Here is a 10,886-nt window from a genome sequence, read left to right as displayed (position 1 = left end):
TGTCTCTCCCCAGTCCAGAGGTTTTGATCTTTACAAGTGTATGCTCTCATCACAGATCTTCTGTCGTTTAACAGATCCATGGTCCATGTTCATTTGCAGAATTCTCTCATGAAGATGTCCGTGCTTGGGTTGTGGAGATACTGCTTCTGCCCGGCAGGTGTTTGATCAATTGCATGGATACGATGTCGGTTCAGTGCAGGTTCATCCCATCCGGGCCTGCTGCGTGGGATATGGAAACTCCCTGGTGAGTTCTCAAGTAGTTCTTGCACTATAATGCTATCTTAATTTGATTCGTGCAAAAAGTATAGCATCATGTCAGAAGACCCAACCTCGTGTTTTTGGTGGGTTCTATTCCTAGTCACGATGGGCAGAGACTTGGTGGCGAAACGAAGTTTTCCATCTCTCTTTATCTTATGATAATAAAGGGTGCTGTGTGGTCAAGACATGGATAAAGCATAGATGACTTGACTGTGCCAGCGTAATGGTGACAGAGGAAAGTTTCTAGTGGCTCACTCTGTCTCTCGCCCCATTGATTGGATTTGGTACGAACATTTGGCTTCTGAGGTTGGAAACGTGACTCCATCCATCTGCACAACCATCGAATCTCATGTCATTTGCTCGAGCACTCCACCACCAAAGGCGGCCCCCGTCTGTGGCGGGCGTCTCGATTCATCGTTCCAGTCAAATTGGCTCCATTTTTCCGGTCACGTGGAAATCAGAAACGTCACGCAGATTGGCTCCATTTTCCACGCAAATCCGAGAAAACTTGCACCAGCGACATCTATAAATGCCGGCCTCCATGCCGCCACCGTTTTCATCCGAAGAAAAGCCATCATGACGATGAGCGCCAAGGTGAGCTCCGTCGTCGCCGTGCTGCTCTGCGTCGCCGCGGCGGCCAGCGCGCAGCAAGCGTCCAACGTCCGGGCGACGTACCACTACTACTACCCGGCTCAGAATAACTGGGACCTGAACCGTGTTAGCGCCTACTGCGCGACGTGGGACGCCAATAAGCCCCTCGAGTGGAGGAAGAAGTACGGCTGGACCGCCTTCTGCGGCCCCGTCGGCCCAACCGGCCGCGACGCCTGTGGCAAGTGCTTGCGGGTAACAACTCCACGCCGCAGATACTATACGTTCTAAGTCGACCCATCCCAATCCACTGAAGCAGTGTTGGGAGAGCAAAAGGTCGAGGACTCGACACTGACCCATGTCCCTGGCGAGCGTCTTGCAGGTGACGAACACGGCGACGGGAACTCAGGCTACGGTCAGGATCGTGGACCAGTGCGCCAACGGAGGGTTAGATTTAGACCAAGGCGTCTTCTCTCAACTGGATACCGATGGTGGCGGCTACAATCGAGGCCACTTGATTGTCAACTACCAGTTCGTCAACTGCGGTGACTGATCTGTTGCCTCTCTTCCACACCATCTCCTGCAAGCATATATATATACATCGATCTATATAAATAAGCTTGCTTGCATGCTCAGTTAGTGATGCTGTAATGCTATCTTACCATCCAATAAAATGACAACGAGGAATGACTGCCTCTGCTGTCTGTCTTTGCATGACAAAGAAGAAGATCGTGGAATTCGCTGATGTGAGACGATAAACTTGGAACATTCCTTTTAAACTAAACCATAGCAAGGTTCGCAATATCATACCGTACCGATATTTCGATCTGGGCTCGATACGGATATGATACGGTATATCGAACGGTACACTCAGGTGTGTCGAGTACTGTAGCACTGCTATAGTACTACAGTGCACTCGGACCGGTAACAGACGATCCGCGTACCGATAATCGGTCGGACCGGTATGTACCATCCGTACCAGGCGGTACAATTCGGTACTGCAGACCTTGAACCATAGTACACTGCGAAACACTATTTTCAAACACAAAAAATATGAATTGAACAGTCAAACAGTCTTTACCAATTACAGTTTTGGCGCCAGGGAAAGATTTCTCCATTACTGGCTGCATGTTTCGACAATTCTAATGTTTCAGCATGAAGAATAACTTAAACAAGATGTTGGAGTTCATCATGTATACATAGAGAGCAGAGGAGAGACCCTCCCTACACAGCAGGAAGAAGAGAGAAGAATGAATCTTACACACTGCCTTCAATTTCCCATTTGAAGGGGAAATTACAGCAGTTGCTGGGGATCAAGAATGAAAACATGGTGAGAGGTAAGAAGAGATGATGAATCATGTTTCCAACTATTCGGATGTGGAAAATCTAGGCTACACTCATGCAGCATCCCAGCGTCGAACTCACTGTCTTCTCCCAGCCTCCATCGAGTCCAGAATCGAGCTTGTGTCCCTCGAGTGGATCCCATCTTGACCCTCGGATGAAACATAAACAGTCTCGATCTCTGATGGCCTCGACTGAAGAGGGTTTGACTGAAGAGGGTTTGCAGTTGGTTGATCGTTGTGTCTGGAGTCAGCCATTGCATGCAAGTATGCATGGGGAAACCAACCTGGAAGAAATACTTGATATGAACTAGGAAGACAGGAAAATATATTATGCAGTGAATTCACAGCAAGAAGCATTTTTGAGGGAGTTTGATGGTTTTGGACATGGCAAACCAAGTTACTAAAGCCATTAAATATCGACATGTCACTTTCCCTGTGAAATTTGGTGAAATGTTGACTTCGATATACAAATTCGTGAATATGGTATGCACATTAATAGCAAAAAGTAGCAAGATTAGGAATCCTACAAGTGAATAATGACTGCTTAGAATTTGCAATACAGTATGCACATTAATAGCAAAATGTAGCAATATTAGGAATTCTGTAAGTAAATAATGACGACTTAGAGTTTACAATACAAATTGTAACACTCTGGCTTAGCCTCACATCGGAAGTGAGTTAAGATTGGTTTATAAGGGTCTCGCATTGGAAGTAAGTAACCTTAGCTTAAGCAATTTGTTCGGGTCAATGGTTTAGGCTCAATAAAGTTAACAGACCAGTTATCCCATCAATCATCAGGGTCTAAACAATTGGTATTAGAGTTGATGGGGCGTGTACTACTGTTAACTTTAGCTAAACCAGGTTGAGGTCGGATTGTGACACAAATTGGACAACTCTAGGAGTTTGCCTTTGAATAGAAATTGAATTAAAAAGAGTAACATTTTACATGCAAAACAAATATTTGTATGTATGAGGTGAGAAACTCACACTAGTACTTGAAATGTACTAAGTACCACTGTGTTTCTTGAGAAATCAAACTCATAAAACAGAGCATACAAACAGACACTGCATATAATATAAAAAAGAGTACATACCATCTATATCATAAGGTGGTGGGAAGAATTGCAGGTAACAAAATGAAGCAATTACCAATCCTGCATAAGGAAACAAAAATATTCAGGAATATGGAATAACGTCAGCTTAAAAGTTTAGATTGATTTCAAATCAAACCTAGAAAACCTCCTGCGAACACATCTTGCCAATGATGCCAGTAGTCATCAACTCGGGAAATTGCAATAAGAGATGCACAAAGCAGAGGAAGGAACACAATGCACAGTTTTGCAACGTGGCCCCGACGATCAAAAGCCTTGAGTTTCCCTGCAAGATACCATGATAGAAAACCTAGACCTGCAAAAGACCCTGCACATGGATAATAGAAATCCTTATAAGCAGAACTACAAAAAATCATTTCTTGTGGAGAGATCCTATACAAAGCCGATCCAAGTCTTGACTAGTGATGAGTAACGAAAAAAGCTTACTCATGAAGAACATTGGAAAAGACTAAACAGGATGGCAGTAATTAGAGCTTTGAGAGGAACAAGAAGTAAAACACCAATAGCTCAAAAAATATGACATCCTAAAATTCAACCACAAATAACACATAAGTTGGAGTTAATTAAATGGTCAGGCCTACATTACTGCAAGATAGTAGTATTTTCAGATATAACAATAGTAACAACAAAGCTTATAAGTTCTAACTATTTGGCGTCTGCTACATGGATCTTTTGCCACCATTAAGTTATGTAAAATACTATATATTTAGTTAAGTTTAAAGTAGTTAAATTTTTATTTATAGTTTTTATTAAAGTCCTTTTAAGTCTTCCTCTAGCTATTCTCGTATCACTAACATTAATTATTTCACCTCTTTTGACAACCGTATCTGAAGGTCTCCTCAGCACATGTTCATATCATCTTAAATGATTTTTTTTTATTATTTATTGAAGTGATACCTAATTATTCATGAATAAAAGTATTTCTTTTCCATCTTTCCTGGTAACTCCACACATCCATCTCAACATTCTTATCTTGACAATATAAACTTTTTGTATATGTTTTTTCTTAATTGCCCAAAGCTCAAATCCATAAAGTAGTACTTCAAGATACAATAATACGAAAACAGATGAAAATTTATCAGAATAGATTGACAAAAGCTGAAGTTAAAACCCTCAATGACAAGAAAACTAGTTGGCCAGTTTGATGCTCTAGCCGACCAATTTTATGCTTACATGACGAATGTCCACTTGGAAAACTCTTGTGCCCTTCTTTAATAACACTATTGTCCCCATGGCATATAACATTTGTCGTTATGTTGTCATAGACCTGCATATTAAGAGTATGAGCAACATTACTTTAAACAAAAGCTACATAAACTAGTATGTTTATCGATGGTAATAGACAAAAGAAAAATTCAGGACATGATAAGAAAAGAAGTTCAATGTAATAAACTCAGGACCCACAGCTTTTCCATCAGGAAAACATCGCCAAAAGAAATCTGGTCGTGGTCGACCAACGGCATCCTTTATTGCATCAGTTAAAACTCCAGTTATAAGTACCGAGAAGAGCAAGCCTGTTTACATGTGCATTAGTCAACTGCAGAATGAAAGAAACTTCATGCAAACGAAACTGATCACTCCTATAAAGGATGAGGAAAGGAGGTGTACCTAGTACGGCATTATGCAAATCATACACATTCTTCCTTTTGACGTAAATTCCAATGATTATTGCAAAAGGTAATAGAATTCCAATCAACTACCAAGAAGATGTTATGGTTCCACTAAGCACAAATGTGATATTAAATGTAAAGACGTGATCCAAAACTGTAAAAAGGTGACAACATGTACCGGAACAGCCCAAAATGGTACTGTGTTGCTTTTCAGTGGATATCTCAGATCTGTCATCATGTCTCTTCCAACAAACCTATGAAAAGGTTCTATAATATTCAAGCATCCATCTATTATAGCAAGGAGTATGAGTATGAACCAGTCATGCATGTGAAATCTTGCGACTTGTGTTCCATGGGATCTCACTGTGTGAGTGCCTAACTGAATGTCTGGCATTTTTTCCTGAAGGAAGAAAGAAGAAAAAAATCAGTAAATTAAACAGTCAAAGATGCTTAAATTCATGCAGTTTCCTCAATTATGTGTGATCTGCCCTCATCAGTTTGCAAACATACCCAAACAACACAGTTAATGCATCCACCAACATCAGGGAAAACTGTGTTTTCAAGAAATGATAAAGAAATGGAAGAACTTGAACAAGAAACATAAAGGGGAAACTATTTTCACTGTGAGAGTGTTAGATTTACAGAACTAATGGTAAATTGATTCAACATAACTGATGTGAAGGCTTGTTATTGTCATTGTTATGTTGATAATATGGCAAAACTTCTAATACAATATGCTTGAATTATACAATCTAAAGAATAGTTAACATTAACTAAAGCACAAAGAAGGTTGATGACCATAAAGTTTGTGTCATGCCCCAACATGATTTAACTCTGTAATAAGAAAATTATATCGTGCATAAACCACTCATTCAAAATCCATATTTACAAAGGTAATTTTTTTATTAAATCAAATATTAATTGTATTTACAAGAATAAACTTTATCAACTAGAAAAAGAGGGGAACTTGTTGATAGTGCTATTTAAAAACCAAGAAGTCTCCCTCATGTTGTGTATGAATCACAAAAAAAAATCATAAAAATAGTCTTCAATGCTCATGAAACATCTTTAATTATTTTATACTAATATTTTCATATCGAATGACAATAAATCAATTCTTCATGAAAAACGTCTAAACTAACCTAATTGGACTTGAGTGGATTAATTTGTACTAAACCAGCTTAAACAAAACAAGATAACTTTGGAATCATCCTAAATCGATCATGAACCAATCAAAACAGGTTTGGTTGGTCAATTCCAAGGCATAGATTGGGCCATAGGTTGGGCCACGGACCACATGTGGTGCTGGCATTGGGCCCTTGTGGGCAACGAGCATGGCCCGTAATTGGCTAAAAGGGGTCAAGCATCGGCTCGGGTTTGGTGCACAGTTTTAGGTGGGGCTTGGACTAGGTCGTAAGGGCCTGAACTGGGGTCATGTGGGACACACGTGCCCATGGAGCAAAGGAGGGCAATGGGCTCGAGTATTTTAAGGTGATAATGACAAATTTTCATGAGTTTCATTAATTTGGTTTATTAAACATGATTCAATATTTTAAAATAACAACATAATTCAGTCATCATGATCTTAAAATACAAGATATTCACTATCCGACAATCCTGAATCATAATTCAAAATTTTTAAACTAATGAAGTTAGCATCATTATACATCCAAAATTTTTCAGCAATATAAAAAACAATAAACAAGAAAAGGGAGAGGACCTACCTCTCACTTCAAGATGATCCTCTACTTATTCCCTCTCGTTGTTTGTCAGAACAAGGGAGAGTGGGACATCTTTAAATAAGAGAGGGAGAGCACTCTAAAATGGTAAGAATAAAAAATTTATTTTTGAATTAATTAATTTTATTTCAAATGCATTCGCACAATCAAGGAAATTAAATAAAAAATATAAGGCTAAAAACCTAATATGAAATTCTTATTTTAGGAAAAGCAGAAAAATATCACGTGATTCAGAAAAAAGTCCTACTTGTTATTAGGATTGTAAGTACAAACAATATTCTTCTACCCTAAATGATTCCACATACAGGGAAGGAAGATATGTGGGGAATTACTGGGAACTCTTTTATCATAAAGGGCAGCATGCAATCAATGATCCTTTCCACGAACTGAAAAGGAACTCTGAAGAACTAGCCCCTTAATTCTACATATTTTAAGCAATGATAATATTTGGTATTAGAAGCCAGATTTGTGTGTATAAGACCATTGAAAATATTTTCAGAAAGTTAGATGTGCTTAAAGTTGTAAACCACAATAGGGAAGACTTGACTTGTATTTTAACTGGAGTAAAGGATAAGAATCCTTCATATTACTAAAGAGTACGAGTGATCTTATTCAAGTATTTGGTGCACGGATCCTATCATTAGCAAAATGCAGGATTACCTACTAATAAATTTTAGAAACTAGGCTGTTGAATGGGTACCAGTGCCACCAGTTTGATAGAAATTCCCTTCTCATACTAACTGGAGTTTATCACAATACAAGATTATCATACACTCTCAACAGGTGAAATTGACTCCTAAGCTTATTCTAGTATTGTCACTATACATATACTTTTTGGTTTTTGGTTGACCTGCGACCTAAGTGCTATCCAGCTTGCGAAACCTCAATCAGAAGGATCTCCAGAAGCAAGTTGAACCCTTGTTTAGGTTGAGATTTTAGACTTCTTTTCATTAGATGAATTACTATGTTTCTGGTAACTCTGCATCTGTCTCTTTTTCCTGCACTTGGAGAAGGGTGAAGTACTGATTCTTGGCCATGGGAAGTTCTATTGGGGGGTTGGGGGAGAAGACCTCGAAGACAAACAGAAAAAACGGAAAGCCAACCCAAACAAGTTGAGGGTGAAAGGACTCGGGTGCTATCATCTTAGAAACGCATAAATTTAGGCAAACTGTCTTTCTCAGTAACTTGTAATCTTTTCTCACTTGTGTGTACCTAATCAACCGATGTAACATAAGTCAGCATAAAAGTCAAACCAAATCTCTAATAAATGTATAACTTCCACAAAAACAGAAATAAAAAGAAAACATTTGTTTTTTGTTTCACTGAAGCACACAACAGTCCCTCAACCAATAATTGCATTCCTCACAACTATGCCTACAGCTCGATTATCATCATAAAATACCAAAACTATGAAAGAAATGCAGTTCTTAAAAAAACAAAATTGTGTCCATCAATTCATTAAATAGGACAGCAGAACTTATATCTCAACACAACTGGTCAGCTCAAATGCAACATACACATGCAAAATACAATGGATCAATCCCAATAGACATCCTTTTTAAACTTTTTTCTCCAAAAACTCCATAGTATTTTGCATTTGAGGTTCCTATATCTCACGAGCAATGGGACTTTTATGGACATACAGCAACATTCTAAATTCGTGGCAGTTCCTCATCGTTTGCGGAAAACTACTTCCCCCTACAACTCGTGGCCAATCCTTTCTTGGAACTTGGGTCAGAAAATCTACTTAAGCTGTGCTCTATAGGCAACGGTTGTAGGCATCGCAAGAGATAAGGGTCTCAATCGGAGGAAAACTAGATCCAATGCCTAGGTCAAGATCAACAGATCAACTCTGGCATTTTCACCATAGTCGTCACATCATCCGAACTCTTTGATAGGCCGATAGAACTCTCTAAAAATCTCTTCTTTTTTTAATTTGCAATTCCAAGACTCGGGAACCAATTCATCCGAAGATCTGGACATGCTGAAGGAGGACCGAGGAATTACAACCATCAGAAAACCAAGAACAGAACTCCAACATGCAAAAGCACAGATCTTAACTGCCAACATTCCAAGCAACATCAGAAATGGCTGTCCACTCGGTGAAAATTCCAAGAGTGGGAAAGCAAATCCAACAAACCGCAGACAAGAATTAAGAGCAAGAAGAGTCAAACATTCAATCATCCTCTTACCGATTTCCTTTGTCGTATCAGAGATAATGTGTTGTGTGGACACGGAAGCAGCGGCTCGTCAGAGCAGGCCGACACCGAGCCCTCTCCTTCCCCGCCCTCCGCTTCTGTAATAGACATATCACATCAATCAAAGAAGCAATTCCAAGAAACAGGACGAATAGGTCAGAAAGGGACCCAACCCGGAATTTTCCGGTTCCTTTGGACTCCCAAACCAACCACGAGAAGGAAGACGACGTGGTAGAATCGTAATCTTTTAAGGGCACGGCGTTCCTTTCAATTTACTATGAGGGGTTGGGGCGTCCGTCCATTTACGGTGTTGCAGTTCGAGTTGTGTCGGATTTGGTTGCGAATCACTCGTAAGACGCTTTGTTAGATTTGGTTACACCTCTCGTTAGGTTTGTCTTTGCCGTTGGATTTGGTAGTAGATATCGAACGGTTGTGTGTTCTTTTTTATTGGATCCGGTGGTAACTGTTTGTTTCATTATTGCATTGGAAAGGAAAACATAATTGAGGAGAGAGAGAGAGAGAGAGAGAGAGAGAGAGAGAGAGGGGGAAGCGAGTGGTGGAGGTAAGACCACGGGACGGTGGCCGGAACTGGAGTCAACGAACGCGGGTTAAGGGATCGATGTGGGGAAGACAGTATTATCTTTAAGGAAAACACTTTGGGCACAACTCAACCACGAAGGTAGTGAAAACTATAATATGAAGCCATGATGGATCAAGAAAGTTATAAAATGTTCTTATCTCATATCACATATATTGTCTTAATTTTTATAAAAGACTTGGTAGGTATGTTGGATAAGAATCTTGTAATGGTCGAGCCAATTGATTACAAAGGAATTCGACTGATATTTATGCAAAAGTGGACAAATTCTTTTTTTTTTTTTTTTTCATTCTATGTAGGCACGTCATATGCGTAAAAAGATATTTTACTTAATTAAGATATTTGACTTTTTAATACTTATATCTTAAATGAATACACTATGCGTTAGGAAGATGTTTTATTTGATTGTGATATATTAGGCACTTTGACGTTAAGGTTCCGAATAGACACATCATGTGCAAAAATCACACACAAGAAAATTTTTTTATTATGTCAATCAATTAAGGTACATAATGTGCTTGAGCGAACCCTAAGAAAAATCTTTAATTATTAACGAATGTATTATGGATAAGATGAACACATCAAATATTTCAAAATTTTTTAATCTTTAATCGCATAATATACTTCAAATGCTTTATATATTTTTAATCATTAACAAATGTATTATCGATAAGATGAATGCTATGGGTTGCATCCAATGTTTTAATTTTTTTTATCCTAAGCAAACACATTATAAGTAAGTGGATATTTATGATTAGGTCTGGTGATTCAATTTTCTTTGTGGGTGAACTCATGTGTGCAAGAGAACCGCTTTGGATTATGTTAGGTGTTTCGATTTTTTTTTTTTTTAATCTTTGACGGATGCATCATGCAAGAGAGATACATTTTTCGTCACAGTAGGAGATATAAGCTACCCATGAACACATTGTGGTGCTAAGGCTAGGCTTCACATGCATAATGCTATATTTTGATTTTGGATTATTTTAGACCTTAAACGAGAGATATTATAATATAATGATTTAATCTTATATCAAAAATAAATAAATTAAGATTAACTTATAAGATTATGATGCATATACTCATTTATCTCATCATAGATAAAATCATGATGCTTATAGTTACTTGTTCAAAGTAGGTCTGGCCTCGTCAATCGAGTGTGCTTATAAAATTGACCAGGGTTGAAAATATTTATAAGCGATTGTAGCATTAAGTAGTCAGTTATATTTAATAAGTCTTTAAATATACGAATTGACATGTTGTCACATTCAACTTGATTAGACTATACATAATGATGTTCCTATAACATAGTAAACTTATAGTGAGCTCCTTAAATTTTATTTCCTAATGATTAATAGATCAAAGATGATCGTCGATCATTAGTGAGATCATCAAAGTGGTACAAAAGTGAATTATACAATGGCTACTCCAAAAGAAGCTTCA

General features: G+C 38.4%; 2 protein-coding genes across 3 annotated transcripts; one reads left to right on the top strand and one right to left on the bottom strand.

Annotated features, from left to right (window-relative positions):
- Positions 1-806: 806 nt before the first annotated feature.
- Positions 807-1,541, top strand: LOC135614203 (pathogenesis-related protein PR-4-like). Its single transcript, XM_065111298.1, has 2 exons — positions 807-1,101; positions 1,229-1,541. Exons 1-2 carry the CDS (start codon positions 835-837, stop codon positions 1,397-1,399), a joined length of 438 nt encoding a protein of 145 aa, XP_064967370.1. The 5' UTR covers positions 807-834; the 3' UTR covers positions 1,400-1,541.
- A 472-nt stretch (positions 1,542-2,013) lies between these two features.
- Positions 2,014-9,079, bottom strand: LOC103986655 (lipid phosphate phosphatase 2). Of its 2 annotated transcripts, XM_065111296.1 has the most exons (10): positions 9,022-9,079; positions 8,843-8,946; positions 6,636-6,729; positions 5,090-5,311; positions 4,910-4,997; positions 4,706-4,815; positions 4,475-4,568; positions 3,420-3,608; positions 3,284-3,343; positions 2,014-2,473 (listed from the first exon to the last, which is right to left on the bottom strand). In XM_065111296.1, exons 4-10 carry the CDS (start codon positions 5,303-5,305, stop codon positions 2,268-2,270), a joined length of 963 nt encoding a protein of 320 aa, XP_064967368.1. In that variant the 5' UTR covers positions 5,306-5,311; positions 6,636-6,729; positions 8,843-8,946; positions 9,022-9,079; the 3' UTR covers positions 2,014-2,267. The 2 variants fall into 2 exon arrangements, with proteins under 2 accessions (XP_064967368.1, XP_064967367.1); XM_065111295.1 differs by lacking the exon at positions 6,636-6,729 and having other exon boundaries at positions 9,022-9,074.
- Between the last annotated feature and the right edge of the window lie 1,807 nt (positions 9,080-10,886).

The sequence above is a fragment of the Musa acuminata genome, chromosome BXJ2-6 (assembly GCF_036884655.1).
Source record: "Musa acuminata AAA Group cultivar baxijiao chromosome BXJ2-6, Cavendish_Baxijiao_AAA, whole genome shotgun sequence".
In the NCBI taxonomy this organism is placed as follows: Eukaryota; Viridiplantae; Streptophyta; class Magnoliopsida; order Zingiberales; family Musaceae; genus Musa; species Musa acuminata.
Note: the sequence above shows the minus strand (reverse complement) of the source record. Positions and strands in the feature narration are given on the sequence as shown.

Bases quoted from the DNA above. Each gene is read 5' to 3' on its own strand.
- LOC103986655 (XM_065111296.1), bottom strand. From the start codon at position 5,305: ATGCCAGACATTCAGTTAGGCACTCACACAGTGAGATCCCATGGAACA. The intron at 4,816-4,909 runs GTACACCTCCTT...ACATGTAAACAG, and splicing joins TTTGCATAATGCCGTACTAG to GCTTGCTCTTCTCGGTACTT. The intron at 3,609-4,474 runs GTAAGCATAAAA...ATCCATGTGCAG, and splicing joins TCCAAGTGGACATTCGTCAT to GGTCTTTTGCAGGTCTAGGT.
- LOC135614203 (XM_065111298.1), top strand. From the start codon at position 835: ATGACGATGAGCGCCAAGGTGAGCTCCGTCGTCGCCGTGCTGCTCTGC. The intron at 1,102-1,228 runs GTAACAACTCCA...AGCGTCTTGCAG, and splicing joins CCTGTGGCAAGTGCTTGCGG to GTGACGAACACGGCGACGGG.